This window comes from Doryrhamphus excisus, chromosome 1, assembly GCF_030265055.1.
Source record: "Doryrhamphus excisus isolate RoL2022-K1 chromosome 1, RoL_Dexc_1.0, whole genome shotgun sequence".
NCBI classification, from domain to species: Eukaryota; Metazoa; Chordata; class Actinopteri; order Syngnathiformes; family Syngnathidae; genus Doryrhamphus; species Doryrhamphus excisus.
In genome coordinates, this window is record NC_080466.1 from 2,798,378 (window position 1) to 2,818,728 (window position 20,351).

Consider the following 20,351-nt stretch of genomic DNA (forward strand, 5'->3'; position numbering starts at 1 on the left):
TAATGGCCGTCAAACATGTGTAAACACAAGTTAAAAAACGGGGATCCTTTCCCCCATTTTGTTTGAGAAAACAATTTCTTTGGAGGACAAGGAGCATAAAAAATGGTGGCTGGCACTGCAATATTGCCTTGGTCCACTAGAGGGAGCCAGAAGACCCGGAGCCCAGTGGGAGGCTAAAGTCATTGCAGTGCCCCAATGAATGGTTACTCGGATGTAATGCATTATGGGGGAAAAAAAAGAGTTGTTTTTCATTTCAAAACTTGTATTGACACATGTTTGCATATTTCTGAGGTCCTTTCGAGTACATGATCAGTTTATTGTTGTTAGTAAAGTGATTTTGGTAAGATGACTCAGTGTTATTTGTTGTTATTTACTATTTTGTTGTTATACTGTTATATATAATGACCTCGTCTGTTTTCCAATGGGGTTGTGAGTGCACTTATAGTTTTCGATAAGCAAAAAAACTAGCGTTTTGTTTATCAATCATGTGTTTAATGATAGACATTCATTTCCATGCGTTTGGGTTCTAATTTATTGCTTTTAGCGCATAACACCTTCAGGTTTTGCATAACATTTGCTTGTCATAAAATAAAGGACTAAGTGGACATTCTTATCAGCGCCTAAGTATGCTCAGAAATCCCTCAAAATACATTCAAAATGGAAACTGTACTTAAATTACGCAGTGTCTTTGAACACAACACCTCATAATAACCCGTTTACAGTGTGATTCAAATGTTGTGCTACCGTTAAAGAGACTTTGTGTGTATTTGCAGCTTGAGATTCATTTTCAGGTCATTTGGAGCTGTTCAAGAATACCAATATCAATAATATTTCTGTTCATAAAATGGACATATTTCAAACAGTTGCAAATGGTGATTAAACTAACTGAAAACATTAATCATTTGACAACCGTAGTGTTCTCATAATCCAACAATGAGATTTTCAGAGGCTCAATAAAAAAATGTTGCACTTTGACCTAATTTCAAATTCCATTCCCAGCATTATGATAAATAATAAAATGTCTTTATTAGCAGATGTTTCATATTAACATCAAAACAGTAAGTGCATAGATAAAAATGTATATCATTTGATGACCTTAAATAAAAAGATGTGCAAACAGTAACACATATGACGTCACTACATATATAAAACACAGACAGGAGAGAAACAAAACAACTTCCTGTTTCATTTCTAGCTCTTCCACATGAGTCATTGTCAAGCCTGACCCCGTGTTGACCCGTGCACACAACACAACGCTGACCAGCGATGTGAATCACGGTGCACTGATTCCACTTCCGCATCATTTGACATGTCAACACACATACTCGGACACTTGCACTTTCACATACGAGAACCGTTCTTCATATTGAACGGACGACCTTGATCATCCACATGGTCTCCTTCATGTGACAATGGCACACATGAACTTCAACATTGACTTTGTACTAAAACTGTCTCATGGAGATTTCAAATACATAGTTAAAACAAATAATGCTGTGAATCAGAATACTGACGTCAACATGAGAGTTTAGTTGATAAATTAACATTTAAAAAGAAAGACAGGTGACTAAATATTAAAATCCGAAGAAAGCGTGCAGATATTGCACATTGCCTTGTGAGCTATGTCTCAGAGCGCTTCTACTTCCTGTCCTCTTGAGAGAATACTTGAGTGTACCTGTGCAAAAAGGTCCAGTCTGATCCATCCTTACAAAGACAGCCTAAAGCTTGCTGAGGTGACGCAGTTCTGGCGTTACCATGGTTGCTTGGATGAAGCTGCAGTGAAGGTTTAGGAAGTTGCACCAACATCCATTCATTCAAGCACTGTGTGTACTTTTAATCCATGTTCTGTTCTTCCAATCCATGAAAAATAGTCGAGAAGAAAAGATCCAGAACAGGTTGTTTTTGTTTTGGGGTGTGGTTTTCTGTTTTAGCTAGGACGCATGCCTTTCACTTAGTGTGGCGGAACCTGGGTTGCGCTCCAGGGCTTGGAGGAGGAGCCCTGATGTCTACCGTGGCTTCTCCAGCGTTGGTGCAGGACAAAGTCATAGTTGGCTTTCGTACACATAGCGTAATAAACGTTGGCTTTGTCAGGAATGTGGAGCTCTGAATCACAAAAATGAAAAATCATACAGTGTTATCTATGCCATTTCTATATTTCATGTATTGAGTATATTTTACCTTTTCCGTTGTTGAGCATCTGGCAGAGGCTGAAATCCTGACAGTTGAAATTGCCAAGGTTGTGTTTGTCAAGAGCTCTCTGAATGACCTGAGGTGTGTGATCCTGGCTGGTCAGCTGAGGGACAAAAACAAACATCACAAGGATATACCCCATTTTCTACACCATAAGGTACAGTCTCAAATATGGCGTCTATTTCTGTACTTAAACAGCAAGTTTAGTTGAACTTTAGTCTACACACTCCCTGTACACAACACGCTCAGTGTATTTTTTTTAATTAATCTTCTCCCTCAAATCCATCAAAGTCCACATCTTCTGTTTTTATCTATAGCGTAGAGATGTAAATCTCTTTATAGTAAATGATTCGATACGCATGCATAACATTTTATGTATAGGGATATAAATTTTGGAAATACAGGACAGTATTTTATTCAAAAATAACATAGTTAGAAATCCCTTAGTTTTTGAATGTACAATGTTCGAATTTTGAATATGCCAACAGCTATTTGACAGTCCTGAAATGCACCTTCTAGATTTCCATGCTGCACAGATAAGACTACAATACTGGAATACTGAATCTTTCACGCAACACATACACGAACACAGAGAAGACATAAATTGTGTTTAAATTTATAAAATTAAATCAAGCTAAAAGACACCACGCATGTCTAAATATCTATTTACCAATTGTAACACTAGCTTCTTTACAGTAGCCGAACCTTAGCATCACACTTTAACCGTGTTATTATGAGCGCTCAAAGACATCCTGTAATTTAGGTTGAATTCAGTATTACTGCTATAGCTTGTTCGCTATTGTGAGCCCCTGTTCAATGGAGAAAAATATCTCTTTGATTGGGTTATTTGGAGCCGCTTCATCGGTCTTTCTGGGTCATAAAGGATAATACACAGACTATTGTTAGTTGCTAATATTTCCTGTTTTACTGCACAGTAATGTAAAGGAGTGAAAAATTTGTACAATTTTGTAACTACATGATTACGTTACAGAAAAAATGTAACCAAAATAGTGCAAGCAATATTTTTGTCAATGTGAACATGTGCTTGCTTACCAGAATGCTTTTGTAGACATTGCCATTGCTGACGCACTCCACGCTGACTCTGATGATGCACGAGTCAGCAAGCTGTTTGTTGTAGACTGGCAGCACAGACAGCGTGGAGATACCGGGGGAGTCGGGGCTAGGCGCCATGGAGGAGCAACTCAGGTCCGGGTGAGAGGAGCTGCAGGGGGAGCTGCAGAGACTGGAGGAGGAGGACATGGAAGCGTAGCCCTCGGTGACGTTGTGCAGAGAGCTGGAGAGGGACTATGGACGAGGTACAATGTTAAACATTTCGTTCTGGAGAGGCTGAATTGTGATGACTGTAATGCAGTACAATGTGTGTGTGTACTTGAAGTAATAAAAAAAAATTCACACCTTGAGTTTGAGTCCGAGTGGGGAGGCGCTGAGGTCGTCCATGTCTGAGCTGCTGGAGCTGGAAGATGACACGCTGATCTGGTCGGCGTGAGTCTTCTCCAGAGAACTGTCGCTGCTTTTGCGCAATCTGCACACCGAGCCGAAAGGTATTTTTAAATACACGTGACCATATCGGTTCAAGAATGATACCAACATGTGATGTTCAGTGAGGTTCATGGCGGCGTCAGACTCCAAAGGAGTTGTTTTTGTTAATATACTGTAATTCATGTTAGTCAGTTAGAGATTAACCAAAAAAAACAACAAATTTCGCTTTGTTAAAAACATGTTTTCTACATTTCTTAGTCCCATTTATTTACTTTTTCTTAACTGAAAAACATTTTCTGTCAAATTCATTCAATCCAGTTGTATGTACCAGTTGCAATTGCATTGCAAAATAGAATCCTGGATTTGTTTTTTTAAGTTTTGAATATTTTTGTAATGTACAGTAAAGTCTCGTTATATCGATATCGGTTATAACGAATTACTGCTTATTACGATACTATTTTCATTTCCCGGCAAATTTCTAGTCTTTTATGATATAATTAGTTCCGTTAGTACGATACCCGGTTACTACGATGTCCTTTTCATCTCCCGCCAGCCAATTTGGTCTGCTTATATCGATACAAAAGCAGCTTAAATCAATCTTTGCTTAAGGATTTCAATACCAAAAAAGAACACGGCGAACGGCTGCTTCCAGTCAACTTTATTTTTCACACTTCCACCACCAGAGCGCAGCACACACACCGATTCCCGCACTTCCTGGTTCACAGGTCATGCTCAACCCGCCCCACATAGCTGGCCAAACACATGCCTGCAACAGAAGAACCAACTGACATAGCATACACACCTATTCCAACGAAGACACAAGCGTACAAATACATGTATTTAATTGTGTTGTATTCAGATATCTTTTTATTCTATACACACGAGAGAAACCACGAACGCAGTTGGTTCTTCTGTTGCAGGCATGTGTTTGGCCAGCTATGTGGGGCGGGTTGAGCATGACCTGTGAACCAGGAAGTGCGGGAATCGGTGTGTGTGCTGTGCTCTGGTGGTGGAAGTGTGAAAAATAAAGTTGACTGGAAGCAGCCGTTCGCCGTGTTCTTTTTTGGTATTGAAATCCTTAAGCAAAGATTGATTTAAGCTGTCGTGTGCATTATTGCCCACTTTTAATGCAGTTCGGCGCAGGATCGGATATATCGACAGTCCGGTTATATCGATATTTTTTCCGACTCCCGACAATATCGATATAACGAGACTTTACTGTATTTCTAAATATTGTCATACTTACGAAGTGAGCTTCTTAGTCAGCAGTCGACTGCTCCACAGGTTGGGGGAGCTGGGACAAGGATCAATAGGAGGTTCCAGCTCACGAGACAGTTCGTAGCTTAAAAACAAGATGCTTAATCAACGCTATGCTGCCGCCACAGTTGTTTCCTTAGCAATGTAACTGACACACAAACGGCGTTCTAACCTCTCCTGATCGGTGAGGAGTGTGTGTGTCTCCAGCCAGTTGGTGATGTGAGGGTCGACGGGAAGTTGGTAGTGGGAACAGGAAGCTTGAAGCTGTCGAATCTGAGCGAGAATCTCAAACTCCTGAAGCACACAGGACAGAAGGGAATAAAATCAAGTTGGAAAAAAAAGGGCATTTAAATGAGCTGCCACTAGGGGGCTGTACTTACCCGCCTGCGCTTCTCAAAGTTGATCAGTCCACCCTTTGGATAGAAGAGAAAAAAGAGGACTTAAACAAATGCATGTACACATGATAAGTACTACTAGCAGTGGGGTTTGTGTGTGTAGTTTTTACTCACCTCCACAGTGTCAGTGAAAGCTGTGTCCAGCATCATGAGCATAGTCAGGTAAGAGCCCAGGTAAGGTATGATACCACCTTTCTGCTTTCAAGGTGAAAGACAAAGTTAACTTAACATACAATGCCAAATAAGCCCCTCTACCTTTACTTACGCTATTATTATTTATTTATATTATTTAAATTATTTGGGCAATTTACTGTTCACGCTGCACTTTACATTATGTTGTTCATATTTGGTGTCTATTCTATCTATTTATTCTCCACATTATTATTATTATTATTATTTATTATTACTTATCTTCTTTTGTGTCTGTTGTTATATGGTAGCCAGGCAACGACATTTCGTTGGCAATTTCACTACTGTGTTTTTGTGCAATGACAATAAAGGGAGTCTATCTATCTATCTATCTATCTATCTATCTATCTATCTCCCTGCTAGATCAAATAAAAAAAAATAAACTTTGTAGACCGTGTGATTGCTTCGTATGTTAGCCATAACCATTAATTTCATTCATTTTCTACCGCTTTTCCTCACGAGGGTCGTGGGAGGTGCTGGAGCCTATCCCAGCTGTCTTTGGGCGAGAGGCGGGGGACACCCTGGACTGGTCGCCAGCCAATCACAGGGCACATATAGACAAACAACCATTCACACTCACATTCATACCTATGGATAATTTGGAGTCGCTAATTAACCTAGCATGTTTTTGGAATGTGGGAGGAAACCGGAGTACCCGGAAAAAACCCACGCATGCACGGGGAGAACATGCAAACTCCACACAGAGATGGCCGAGGGTGGAATTGAACCCTGGTCTCCTAGCTGTGAGGTCTGCGCGCTAACCACTCCACCGCCGTGCCGCCTAGCCATAACCAATTTGTCATTATGTGAAAAAGTGTATAGGATAAACACATCCGACTTTAGTGACTCAGGTCAACATTCATTCATTTTGGTGAAGAATTGTCCCTCACCATTTGTTTGGAACAGAAAGGTGGTGATTTTGAGCTGGGAGTAATGCAACCCTCTGACTGAATCCCATCCTGTAGAAAAAACACAGTAACGAGTCAACTTCGGGTGTAAGAATGTCCATGTGACAGTGAGTGCTGCATGGAGCACATGACAGCACAGCAGACCTATATTACATAAACGTCCTTGGTTGAGCCCTCTGCTGACAGTTTAGAAAAAGGTGTCTGTCTCGGACAGGAAAGGGACTCACACCCAATGTTTGCAGTCTTGGTTATTTTATTGGCTGCTGATAAAGGCTGTCCTCGCTAAATACACCAGCATGCAGTGGTGTGAAAAGTGTTTTTGGCCCCCTTGATTTCTTTTTTTTTTTCATGTTTGTCACACTTAAATGTTTCAGATCATCAAACAAAATTATATATTAGGCGCTGAAAACAGAATTGAACACAAATACAGTTTTTTTTATTAAACTTTTTATTTTTAAGGAAGAAAAAATCAAAATCTACATGGCGCTGTGTGAAAAAGTGACTGCTGCTTTGGAGTGGCCTAGTCAAATTGGACTGGAAAAACCTCCAATGTGGCTGAATTACAAAGCGCTGTAAGAGACGGTTGATTGCAGTTGTTGCGGCTAAAGGTGGCCCAACCAGTTATTAATTTTAGGGCGCAATCACTTTTTCCACACAGGGCCATATAGGTTTGGATTTTTCTCCCTTAATATTTAAAAGTTTCATTTAAAAACTGCATTTTCTGTTGTAATGACTAGTGTATTTGATGATATGGAACATTTACGGGAGTGTGACAAACATGCAATTGGTTCATAATTCTACGTATTTTCTAGAATTAGAAAAGCACCACCGGCTAGCATGTCAACAGGCAGAAAAACAAACCGAAAAATCTATATATTTTTAAAACCACAACAAAAAAGCGCCATTCTTATAGCTATCCAAGGTCACAGTGTTACTACCTCTTTCTTGATCTCTCTGGTGGCCAGCACGCAGTTCTCATCAGGAAACGTCTCACACAGATGGTCAAAGGCGGCCATGCTTCCCCTGTAAACAAATGTTAATTTTGTCCATCGGAATCAGAATGGCCTTTACGGTACGTCCTTTGACATAATCTGCGCAACCTTAGCTGAAAATGGAAATACAGTAAACCTCGGATATATCGGATTCAATTGTTCCCACTGGTTTTGTCCGATATAAGCGAAATCCGTTATATGCGTATACCGTAAAATGTCCGTTTTACGCATATATCGGATTTTATCCGTTATAAAAAGGCACTTCCAATAGGTTTATGTTTCCAATGTACCTGGACTGGGCAATGAAAAGAGACGTAAGGTAATGAGAATTTCACTTTATTGCACTCTGAGCATAACAAATTGTTAATTAAGCTAGGCCGTGGCAACGCTGCAAATGACGTCGTATAGCGGCCTGTCACGATTCGGCGAATCGGAGCGCCACGATGCGGCCATCCGATATATGCAAGGGAAATTTAATGGAAATGCATTGGAACTGGACTGGAGATTTTGTCCGAAATAGGCGAAATCGGTTATAAAAAATCCGATATATGCAATGAATTTTTATTGGAAATGCATTACAGAAAAATCGGTTCTTTTTTATCTGTCCGTTGTGAGCGAATTTCCGATATATCCGAGTCCGATATATCCGAGGTTTACTGTAATCGGGTTTTGAGGGGCAAAGGTTTGCAATAACCTACGCCAAGGAGGCTGTGCTGTTGTGAGATAATTCGAACCTGCTGCAATTTATTAATTAATATATTTTCAAAACTGTGATAGAGTGAAGCTGGGAAATATGAACTACAAAATGGCCGGGATGACTGGCCAAACAACTGACGGACAATTTTAGCAGTTTTGAAACCGTGACTTTTTCATATTGTTGCATATCTTGAAACCAGTAACCGGCCCCAGCCTACCTGGAACTAGTGAGGACGAGCAGTATAGAAAAAGGATGGATGTTTTCCCATCCTCTGGTTTTCATGTTGTTTTTACTTCTGAATGCAGTCTACAAAGGCAAAACCTATCAACCTATAAAAAAAGAAAAGGTACTATCTTCTACGTTGTGCATCCAATCCAGATGGAAATACAAGCTGAAATCATATTCATCAAAAATAAGAGAATTGACCTCAATGTTTCAATACTTCTGGAGAACTCCAATCAAATCAATCCGCTTTGTCTGTTTATGTGTTGTGTTTACGCTGTGCAAAATCCATAGATGAACCCCAGGGTGTGTTTTGCAAGCAGCTTACTTGCTGACAGCCGCCCAGGTCTTCTTGAGGCGGTACACAGCGTTGGACTGCAGGGCTGAGAGGATGGCCCGCAAGGAAGAAAAATTCTTCAATCGCCTGCACTCCTGCATGAGTCCAGTATGAGGAAAGAAAAATCACCATAAGCTTCTGTCCCTTTGAAAATAAACATTTATGGCACTCACTTGCCCCCCCCCACTATACTGACCTGTGCAACACTGATCCACCACTCAATGATGCATGCTCTACGGGAAGGACTGGTGTGAGGGGGCTGAGGTGAACCTGGACCACTCAAAGGGTAAAGGAACCTCAAAGAGGAGCCAGGTGATGAGATTGGAGAGGAAGTGGAGGGGCACAGAGAGGACGGGCAAAGCAGTGAAGTGATGACACGGTTGGTCACGGCATTGAACTGGGAGATGGTGGCACGGATGGTTGGTGCCAGATTCCGGTTTTCCTTCTTGTCCCGTTGAGACCACACACAGCCCAGGCAGTGGAAAGGCACCACTTGGACAAACAGTTCCTGTAAAAGAAACAATAATAGTCAGGTAGAAGGTTGAATATAAGCGATTTCACAAGGGGGGCAGAAATGACTGGTGAGAAAATTCACCATGTCCAATCTGGTGAGCTGTTCCGCTAAGTCCCTGACAGGGAAGTTCATAAAGATGTGTTTGTCTTCCTCATTGCAGAGCAGCTCTCTGTGGTCCCGCTGCAGTGAGTCGGTGTCGTCCACTGATGCAGACTGGCTGCAATCTATCAAACACACACATATGAACGACATACACACACAATGTCAAACGTCAAGCAAAGAGTGTGAAAAGACAATTATTCATCATCCTGACAACATAGCATTCGATACACCAGCACAATGTAATGGTAACCAGACCTGTAGGCGTTAAAGAAGTAACTCCATGGTCTCTTAATAGGGCACACATATCTGGCACAGCGCCATACTGTATAGCAGAGGTAGGGAACCTATGGCTCGGGAGCCATACAGTCATCTTTTGATGACTGTATCTGGCTCTCAAGCATTTACCACAATAAAAATGTATGTTTGCTAACATTTTAAAGTAAACAACACAGAAATCACTGTTAAAAATATTAAAAATCAACAACTTTCTTATGCATTTTAATCCGTCCATCCATTTTCTACTGCAATACGGCCGACCATATCTATCTTTCATGATATTTTCCAGGTCAAACACCAAAACTCGATTATTACTGGGTAATGCGGTAGTGTACCTCGGTCATTAAGATGTAAATGTAAACTTTCCTCCTTTAGTCAAATAGTCACCTAGCTAAAGCTGCAGAACCAAGCCTTCTGGTGAAGATGGCCAAAAGAATGAAATATACTGAGTACGGTGCAAAACCATGCAGCAGCAGAAGTTGCATTAATGGCAGCAAGTATTTGATTTATTGTTAGACACTGCGCTGCTCACTAAAGTGTGCTGGCCACACCCCCTTGGCGTGGGGTAGTGTGCCCGGTCTACGTAATTAGAGCCCATTATATCTAAAACTGTTGGTCTTACATAAAAATGCACACATTTTATTGCATTCAATGTTTAAAAAAATGTGTATGGCTCTCACTGATACACATTTTAAAATATCTATAATATATAAATATATATAATATAGAAAATACCTTCATGGCTCTCGAAGCCAAAAAGGTTCCCGACCCCTGCTGTATAGCTTCAAAGATACCCATCATCATAGATGCGCTTCCATAATGACTCACCAACAGTGACATCCCAAAACAAAAACAAAATTGATAGTTTTTCATGGTATTTCATTAGCTTGTGCAAGCGCTGTATGCCAACTGTAACGGTGAATACGTAGATGGCCTGTTACAGCCAGTTCTAAAGTACAGAAATCTAAATAATGAGACCCTGGTACCTTGTTCCTGGAGCGACTTGAGAAGGCTCTCCGCAGTCTGAGCCAAGCGTCTAAAGCAGAGGCGACGTCGCAGGTGAACACATAACTGCCGCAGGGCCTGGAACTGAGGAGGCTCATTGAAGTCGGCGCTGTATTCCATCAGCCATGTTTTGATCACTGGGAGTAAAGCACTGAAGAGAGGGTGAGAAAAAGAAGGGATGCTCCAATCAGGGTTTTACGCTGCCAATTCAGATAAACGATCACATGGATTAATTGTACATATTCCAATTATTTGTTTTGATATTCAGTATATGGCGCCATATGCAGGGAAATGTTGGACAATTAATTCCAAGGGTCCCTAGAGAATGGGTAAGCATAAAAAAAAACAACATTTGGGCGGCTTTTTTTGGGTCATTATTTGTTTGAAACGATATTTGTACTATTTGACACAAACCTGAATTGAATTTGATGCATGTTTTGTAGTAATGGGAATAGATGGGAAATAAACTGTTTAACTCAAGATAACAAAATTAACAGGATAAAATTATACATAATAAAACTATATAAACAAATATCATTATCAGAGCTGTCAGCCATTTGTGTTTTATTAGTGACTGGCAACATGTCAGGCCATCATCATCAAATATTCTTTGACCCTTTGACGAGCTACTCAATCACACACTACCAGTGTCTTGAAGACAAGATATAATTAGAATAACAAGAGAGTAAAGCTGTTCAGTTAGTATGTACCCCATGAATGTGATATTCGTGGGACAAAAACAAGCTCCAAACCAGCTGCATTGCTTGTTTAAAAAAAAAAACATTTTGAGTCAGAAGACCAGAAGCTAGGTGAATAACTTTGGCAAGCTAGCTCGCTGTCGCCAATGTAAGGTTGAATAACAGATCGGAAAAACGTTCAAATATGCCAGAAAAGTTGAACGTCCAGGGGAGTGATCAGACACGCCGGCATCGAGTGGCATAGCCTGTGGCAAGCTGTCAAACTGAAGCCATTGACATTTTACAGACTGGTTTTGATTCTCATGGCAATACGGGACAAAGTGCATGCCCTTATCAGCTCCGTCCCGTGTTTCTAAACATGTTATGAATCAGTTGGCGAGCCTATGAACAGAGCAGACATGTAGGGTTTGCCACTTCACGCTTGTGTAGTGTGAATTTAAGCCAAAGTCGAATTTAAGAAGTACACTCACCTTTGCGAGGAGACAATTTTATCATGACTGGTGTTTGAGTCATCTCTGTGAGAAAAGGGAAACAATCACTATTAGGTTCAAAAACACAATTTTTGTTATTCTCACAAAATACGCAGTGGTGCTTACTTTGGACATTATCATCATCACATGTTGCCAGTTTATGTACATTGTTAAACTTATTAACATTCATTATTGAAGATGTGCAGGCTCAACCTATTGTTAGTCAAGTAGACTACTTTAATGTAGATAGTTTACATTTAAAGTGAAGTACAAAGTAGCATTTGTACATCTTCTTGCGGAAGTGTGTATGGTGACAACAGTAATAAATGAAGCCAGGTGTTGATCCTCTAGGACGGTTTGTTCTTCGGAAATGTCCTGCAACACTCTGATTCCTTACTGACTGCAGCGACATTGGCCTTGAGCGTGTCAAAAGACAAATGTCCCCCTCGGGAATAAGTGTCATCATAACAATGAAACCGCACCCGTGTTACAATGTGGTCTTACTTTATGACATCCAAATTTATCATTGCACTAAAATTAATATATCTGCAATATGTCTGCTCCTGTGCAATACTATGTGTATATTTTGTATATCTTGTATATATTGTATATATGACTACTGCACTGAAAGGAGAAGCTCTCCAATCTCGTTGTACATCTTGTATAATGACAATAAAGGCCATTCCATTCCATACAAAACAATAATGGCAGACCATGTGGTTTTGGAAGAATGGGAATTAATTCAAGATTGATTTATGAGGAAGATATTACGCAGTTGGTATTAAATTTAACAACATCCTACACAGAATCCTGTGTGTCCTGTTTCAAGAGTGTCCTTGAATGGACAGCAAGCCTGTTGCCACCAGTATCGCTGGTATGAGGGTGACTGTTTGTCAAATAACATATCATCAGCGATAGCACGTGTCACCCAGAAAACAAGTAAGTTAAGGAAAATAAAATCTGGGAAATATTTCAAACTATAAATTTAATTTAACTTAAATCATTTGCTCCACTTGGGTGGATATTGGCTGACCAATATCCTCCATTTCATCCTCCATTCTTATGGCTTTTCGCTCCAGCGCTCCCCAGTTGAGTCAAGTTTCTGCCATTTCTGCCTCTAAAAGCTTTGTTTTTTCCTTGGGGGTTCCATTTCAGGGCTTACCAGGGTACCAGGGAGCTACAAACATTCATTGTTGAAAAGCTACTGTATCTAACCCTTATGTCATGAAAAAAAGTCTCACCTCTGAAAGAGTAGCTGAATGAAATTATTTGGAGAGGTGAAGGTTCTGTAGGTGGACAGGAAAACATGGACGTAGTCAGGCTCCCGATGCTTGGGATCCAGCAGGTGGGTGACCAGTCGCTCAAGGGTGCCGGCTTTAACTCTGCGCAACTTCACTGTGCGGTACTGGGAATTGCTGAAGCCCACGCAGGCATCCGCCATGTCCAAGCTTGGCAGGGCAGGCTCCCGACGCAGTGTGATGCCAAACACAACACCATCTTCTTCCTCCTCCCCCCATTCCTGCACTGGATCCTGGAGAGGAAATTCAAGAGTTCATATTAGTGTATACAAAACATGTCACTGTATATAACAAACATCGAAATACAAAACATGCTTTTCTATATTTTGCCGATACTTGCTGTGGATACAATCATTGTCGGCTTCAATTTAAAAAAAGGACCTCAGTTAAACCTTCTGCTTGGTTGAATTACGGTGACAATGCCACATATATGCGATACAAACCTCATGACAAACTGACCCATTCATTACATTGCTTAAACTGACACATTTAGACAAATTCTTGTCATTCAGCTTGTGGCCTCGTCCTGAAACCATGACTACGACCGGACCGTAAAAGAGTATTAAATGTTCAGCACTGTCACCACTTGTCCAATGAATAATGTGTGCATTGACAAAACAGAAAAACAAGTTGTTATGAGACAAGAACAATGTCAAAGCTCAAAATTCACACCCAAAAGGATCGTGACATGCTAAAGCCAACAGGGGGCGCTGTTGGCACATTTTGGTATATTAAATATGCTAAAACCATTCCAATGTAATATACAGTATGCTAAGCCGTTAAAATAAGACACCCACGTTTTAATTTTGTGTTATAAGTGATAAATAAAATTTGTGTAATATACTAATATATTTCATTTTGCGCTATTTGAATTTTTACTGTCTGCTGAGGGTCACTGTACTGTAGACACGTCTGATGTACGCTGAAGAAAAAAGTGACAAGCATCAGCAATAAAACCGCTATAGTAACCAGGCAGTAGTGGATTTAGCACGTTTTTTAGCATTTACGTGAATAATTGTCTTACCGACAGAGCCTTTTTTGACAATGAATCACAGTTGCCGATTGACAGTTAGCTTAACTTACCAGTGCAAACTGACACTCTCCCATTGTGGCGTCGGATGATCAGTTAGGAGTCGAGTCTGTCCTCGGATAGTTTACAAGCCATGAAATATATGCTTTCATCTTAGTTCAGTCTTTTTAAAAAATGTGTTTACTGGTGCAAATAGGTAATAATAAAGGCGTTGAAGGTAGTGTCCAAATGAGGAAGTCAGCGCGAGGTAGGAGTGACAGGTGTTGGCAGCCTTGTGGCGAACCTTTCAGTAAGAAAAGTAGCTATTGGCTGTAATGGAGGTCAGCAATGACGTCACTGTTTAATTGGCATATCATTTGCATATTATGTTGTAAAACGTAGGAAAAACTACAAAAACGTCGATTCTTGCTTTGTTAATTTAAAATTGACCATCATTTCAGTAAAATAAAATAAATTTTCAACCAGCGCCACTCAAAAATCTTGCTTTTTTAAATTATCAAAACTGATAACAGATTACGCTGTGTTTATTCTATGACTCACATTAACACGACTCGGTGTGGTTTGTGAGTAGTACACTCTTCTGGTGAATATATGTAATAGGAATGTGTACTTTCATCAACATCATGGCACCAGTCCAGGGTGTTCCCCACCTCTTGGCCCAAAGACAGCTGGGATAGGCTCCAGCAAAAACTATATGGAGACTGAGAAAAAAACTATAACTGAGAAATACTGAGAAAATATGTTGTCACTATTCAATCACTTTTTTCCCCAGACAAAAAAGTGAGTAAAAACACAAATTATGTGTACAAGTACAAATAAACTGTTTGCTCATTTCAAATTGGCCTCAATTGACTTCTTTGAATTCTAATATTTTATCTAGGCCAGCGCCTCTAGACAGCATAATAAGTACATCTGGACTTTTGTCTTGCATTCTTATCTCCATTGTTTGTGTTTTGCACAATAGACAATAAACAGGTGAGAGTGCGTAGTCATAAGAATGGGGAGGAAATAGTAATGCAGAGTGACTGAGAGATTGTATTAGCAACGTATTGCTCTTTTGAACGCATATTGTTTCGAGAGGCCAACCTTTTGACTTAAGAGACCCCAGCAACTACTACAGTTATTCATGCTCAACTATGAACAATTTGAAGTTAAATAATAATACCTTCACTACAAATACACTGTACCCATTAGGGTCACCATGTCAACAGTCACCTTGCAGTACAATAATCGTCCTTACAGTGTATATTAGTGAAGATTGAGGGAGAAATTCATCTTAAAAAGGGCAAGGTTCAGTGACAGGGTGGTATGAAGCAAGCATCATTTCAGCACTGCTGCCTAGAAAGAATCCGGTTGGGACACTTATGTTCCTCGTGTCAGGGCGGGGACGTACATACTGCATGAAAAAGGTATGTTACCATCTGCGTGCGTAACATCGGCTTTGTGCTCTGATGACTGTGTCCTTTGTAGGGGTTGACATAATAGTCAACTGAGGCAATTGAACGGAACTGATTGTGTTTTGACTCCGCCCTCTGGCCCGATTTGCCACGAGAGGGAATCATGCTCTGCTTCAGAATGTCGCAGAATATGTTGAAATTCATGTTTTTATGACGGCAGAAGTCATGCAGTATCTTGGTATTCTATGGTAAAATGTCTATGCCAGGGGTGCTCACACTTTTTCAGCATGCGAGCTACTTTTAAAATGACCGAGTCAAAATGATCTACCCACTACAAAAATGCAAAACATCTATTTATTTTCAAATGTATTGAGGATTGTTTGTACGTACAATGTATGTTGATGTACCTTACATAACCAAATGAGCCAATATTGCAAAACACACATAATTAACTATTAACATTTTTTGTAATTACCTGAGTTTACTTTGATGACTTGCACTGAATTGAACCAGCCAGGGATGCATAGTCCGGACAGTAGCTGCTGATAGCCAGCCTCAAGCACACTTCCAAATGTTTATCAGTCATGGATAATATCCGTATCATAATATCCGCATAATATTCCATATCCGTATGGAAGTGATATGTTTTTGCCTTTTTACTTGGTCCAGCTACTTCACTCATTTTAGTGACCATAAACTTTAGCGAGGGCTTAAAATCTCGCAATTCGCCGACTAGCTTAGCACTTTGCATCGTTGTTTACGCATGAGCGGTGACCTAAGGGTCAAAATTCAGTTGTCATCTGATTGGTTGTCCTGTATGTCAATCAAGTAACGGGGATGGATGATAGGCTGACATCGTAAGTTCTGCTGCACTTAGAGACGTTGTTTGATTTGATTGGTCGCCCGAAGGGCAACATTCAGTTGTCATCTGAATGGCTGCCCTGTATATCAATCAAGTGACGGCATTGATGCGAGGATGATATTTTTTTAATGTCACGCCGCGATCGACCAGCGATCGACCAGTACCACCTCCGCGATCGACCGGTAGCTCGCGATCGACTTAATGAGCACCCCTGGTCTATGCTAACATATATAATAAAAACGTTTGCTGAAATCTGACGCATTTCACTTTTCTGAGTCGAGTTTGTTATTAAAGTGACATTACCAATTACTGCCCGGGCATCATCTTTGTTACAGTTCTGTGTGAACTAACAAACTTTAATAAACTATTTTTTAAAAAACTCATCTTATAACTGTATGACACTACATGTAGTGCATAACTGAGCCGGTAGACTGCATCAACACACTAATGAACAGAGAAGACAAACATAATTAGGCACTCAACCACCGAGTCCAAGAATGAGCTTTTTGTTCGCCTAATGAGATTCCATCCCATGAATGGCAGCAAAACAAGCATCACGTATTCAAGTTTGCCCATGCACCCTTTTTTTTTTCAGCTAATAGGAACAAAAGTGCAGAAAAGATTGCAATTATTCCCGATTAGTCACATGACTGGTGACAAAGTGACAGGAGGATAACACGTTTATTCCCAAATAACTTCATGGAAGTAACTCTAACTGCTTACTTAAGCTGAAAAAAAACCATGGCACCATAAGAATAGGTGTGTGAAAAATAAAAGTTGCGTTCAAGGGGCTCAACAATGAGAGTTCCAGAAGAAAAACACTGAATTTTAGCTCAATTTCTCATTTATATTGGCTAATCTCCTGAAAATGGGTACCAAAAGTGGGACATAGCAAGTAAAAATTGAAGTTTTTTATGCATATTAAAACAAAGTACTTCTGTTTATGAAGTAAAACTGCAAAGAAAATATCACATTTTGGTATATTTCGTGACAACAGGATACACTCTGGACAGGTCACCAGCCAATCACAGGGCACATATAGACAAACAACCATTCACACTCACATTCATACCTAATTTGGAGTTGCCAATTAACCAATTAAATCCGAATAAACTATTTGACAGTTTCCTGTGTTTATTCCTTGTACTTGCAGTATATTTTTACTTGCTTAGAGCTGCCAATAACTGTAGTAGTCTGTTATCTCTTCCTCTCTTCAGCACCCCTTTCAGGATAATCACCCATACATACAGGATACACTATATATTTGTAGTATGGATAACATTTAGCTTGAATTGAATATAGCCAATGTGACATTGTGAACTGAACACACACCTCAGAGTTGGTTGCTTCACTTTAAGCTCACCTCACACTGCCCATCGGTATCCAAGAACTGGAAGCTCCGAAGCCACACGCCAGGTTCCGTGTCCACATGGGCGTCCACGCAACGATTCAGCCTCAGCCCGAGCAGCTTCTTCATCCTGCCTACCTTTGAGCGGAGCCTGTGGGACTCCCCGCCATCACTACCTCCGCTCACCGGAAGAACCGTCTTCATCTCCCACACGGTGTCGACACTACACAGGCCGGCTCGCCTCAGCACATCTCGCCCACACCTGCTGCGTCATCTGTGTCGGAGAGAAGAGTGTGAAAAAGAGCGCGGCAGTATTCCAAACACGATTCTCTGCTTTAGTTCAACGTTTATTCCAAATCAATCACAAATATATTACTCTTTTGAACGCATATTGTTCTGAGAGGACTCAGCAACTACTTTATTAGAAATCATTCATTCATTTTCTACCGCTTTTCCTCACAAGGGTCGCGGAGGGTGCTGGAGCCTATCCCAGCTGTCTTCTGGCGTAAGGCGAGGTACACCCTAGACTGGTCGCCAGCCAATCCCAGGGCACATATAGACAAACAACCATTCACACTCACATTCATACCTATGGACAATTTGGAGTCGCCAATTAACCTAGCATGTTTTTGAATGTGGGAGGAAACCGGAGTACCCGGAGAAAACCCACGCATGCACGGGGAGAACATGCAAACTCTACACAGAGATGCCCGAGGGTGGGATTGAACCCTGGTCTCCTAGCTGTGAGGTCTGCGCGCTAACCACTCGCCCACCGTGCCGCCCCTTTATTAGAAATAATTTCATATAAACAAGTGATTGGTAGTTTTATTGATAGTTTTATTACTAACTTTAATTTAGGACCTCTTTTAATAAAACATGAACTTCCCAGTGTTAGATTTTGCAGTAATGTTTGCAGATAATCGACACGTGTTTTATCAGATTAGGTTTAGTTCTAATCATTCAATTCATCACCATTTCAAATAGTGTGAAAAAAAGAGTGCGGCACTATTCCTAACACGATTCTCTGCTTTAGTTCAACGTTTATTCAAAATCAATCACAAATATATTACTCTTTTGAACGCATATTGTTCTGAGAGGCTTCAGCAACTACTTTATTATAAATCATTTCATAAAAACAAGTGATTGGTAGATTAATTGGATGCAAAATACTTGTACATTACATGTTGTTGCAGAGCTGAAATAGCAAAGAAAATAAAGTGAAGACTGGAATGCTGGTGTATTCATCAGCAGCATGATTTTCTCATGATCACATCTTTTCTGTGCATGATTTTGAACTTATCTGCATAACATACAGTTAAGTTTCACCTTTTACTGAGAGAAAAGCAACTTAATTAATATAGTTTTATTACTAACTTAAGTTTAGGACCTCTTTTAATAAAACATTAACTTCCCAGTGTTAGATTTTGCAGTAATGTTTGCAAATAATCGACACGTGTTTCATCAGATTAGGTTTACTTCTAATCATTCATTCAAATAGTACACAACTATTATGTCTGTTCAAATGTAAAGAGTACACATTTTAGTTACTGATACATTTGTGTAAATTAAAGCGGCATTCAAAAATGAAATAAAACATGCCGGCAACTTACATTTGTTTGTCGAATCAACTTCTGGTGGATCCTGTATGGAGAGGACGACTGTGGAGTGTCGTGTTTAGACTGTGGGTGGGTGATGATGCTCAGTGCTGGAATGGCCTCCCATACTCCTCCCTGCTTGCCTACATCATCAATATCATCATCATGCTCCCCTTCATATGGCGTCATTCCTCATTAAAATGTGAAGAACAAGCAGTGGCTGTCCATCTTAATCACATATCGTGGATTCAAGTCAAGCGTCATTTCAAAAGCACAATGCGGATGTATTGTATTGCATGTTTCGAACACACAAACGCTAATTTCTGTGCTACACCAAGTAGTAGTGGTAGTAGTTGAGGCGGGTGGATCGATTCAAATAGTGATTCCATTTATAGTATCAGTATTGATTCGGGACTTTAGTCGTATTGTTCTTCTACACTATCAAATGAGTTGTATTTATTCATTTTTCAATTAATTTTCATTCAATTAAGGTTCAAAATATTATTGGATAAAACAGTATCAGTATTGCTTCGCCTGTAATTACTTGGTATCAGATTGATATCAACATTTTCAGAATCGCTCATCCCCAGCACCAGGAAGTGAGGGGGCGTGTCGTGAGACATCCCTTATTTTGATTGGTCGATAAACGCCCATTTGTTCTTCAGCCAGCACCAGGAAGTGAGGGGGCGTGTCGTGAGACATCCCTTATTTTGATTGGTCGATAAACTCCCATTCGTTCCTCACCCAGCACCAGGAAGTGAGGGGGCGTGTTGTGAGACATCCCTTATTTTGATTGGTCGATAAACTCCCATTCGTTCCTCAGCCAACACCAGGAAGTGAGGGGGCGTGTCGTGATACATTCCCTTATTTTGATTGGTCGATAAACTCCCATTCGTTCCTCACCCAGCACCAGGAAGTGAGGGGGCGTGTTGTGAGACATCCCTTATTTTGATTGGTCGATAAACTCCCATTCTATTGATACTGAAGTCTAAGTTTCACCAAATGAAATATATGAATGAAATCAGTGAAATATTCAGAAATGGATTATTATCTTTATACAATTCGTTTG

General features: G+C 40.3%; 1 protein-coding gene across 3 annotated transcripts; it reads right to left on the minus strand.

The window, feature by feature from the left end:
* Window positions 1-469: 469 nt before the first annotated feature.
* Window positions 470-19,620, minus strand: LOC131139322 (ral guanine nucleotide dissociation stimulator-like 1). Of its 3 annotated transcripts, none has more exons than XM_058088840.1 (18): window positions 19,298-19,620; window positions 17,703-17,961; window positions 12,994-13,283; window positions 11,753-11,797; window positions 10,566-10,735; window positions 9,283-9,425; window positions 8,884-9,195; window positions 8,679-8,782; window positions 7,378-7,462; window positions 6,422-6,490; window positions 5,457-5,537; window positions 5,328-5,360; window positions 5,120-5,241; window positions 4,937-5,032; window positions 3,607-3,733; window positions 3,244-3,495; window positions 2,179-2,293; window positions 470-2,103 (listed from the first exon to the last, which is right to left on the minus strand). In XM_058088840.1, exons 2-18 carry the CDS (start codon window positions 17,889-17,891, stop codon window positions 1,952-1,954), a joined length of 2,385 nt encoding a protein of 794 aa, XP_057944823.1. In that variant the 5' UTR covers window positions 17,892-17,961; window positions 19,298-19,620; the 3' UTR covers window positions 470-1,951. The 3 variants fall into 3 exon arrangements, with proteins under 3 accessions (XP_057944823.1, XP_057944815.1, XP_057944830.1); XM_058088832.1 differs by having other exon boundaries at window positions 5,457-5,540; XM_058088847.1 differs by lacking the exons at window positions 17,703-17,961; window positions 19,298-19,620 and adding an exon at window positions 14,134-14,352 and having other exon boundaries at window positions 5,457-5,540.
* Window positions 19,621-20,351: the final 731 nt, after the last annotated feature.

Coding starts and splice junctions, on each gene's coding strand:
- LOC131139322 (XM_058088832.1), bottom strand. CDS start 17,891: ATGAAGACGGTTCTTCCGGTGAGCGGAGGTAGTGATGGCGGGGAGTCC. Junction 5,361..5,456: donor CTTTCACTGACACTGTGGAG/GTGAGTAAAAAC, acceptor TTCTATCCAAAG/GGTGGACTGATCAACTTTGA. Junction 2,104..2,178: donor GATGCTCAACAACGGAAAAG/GTAAAATATACT, acceptor TTTGTGATTCAG/AGCTCCACATTCCTGACAAA.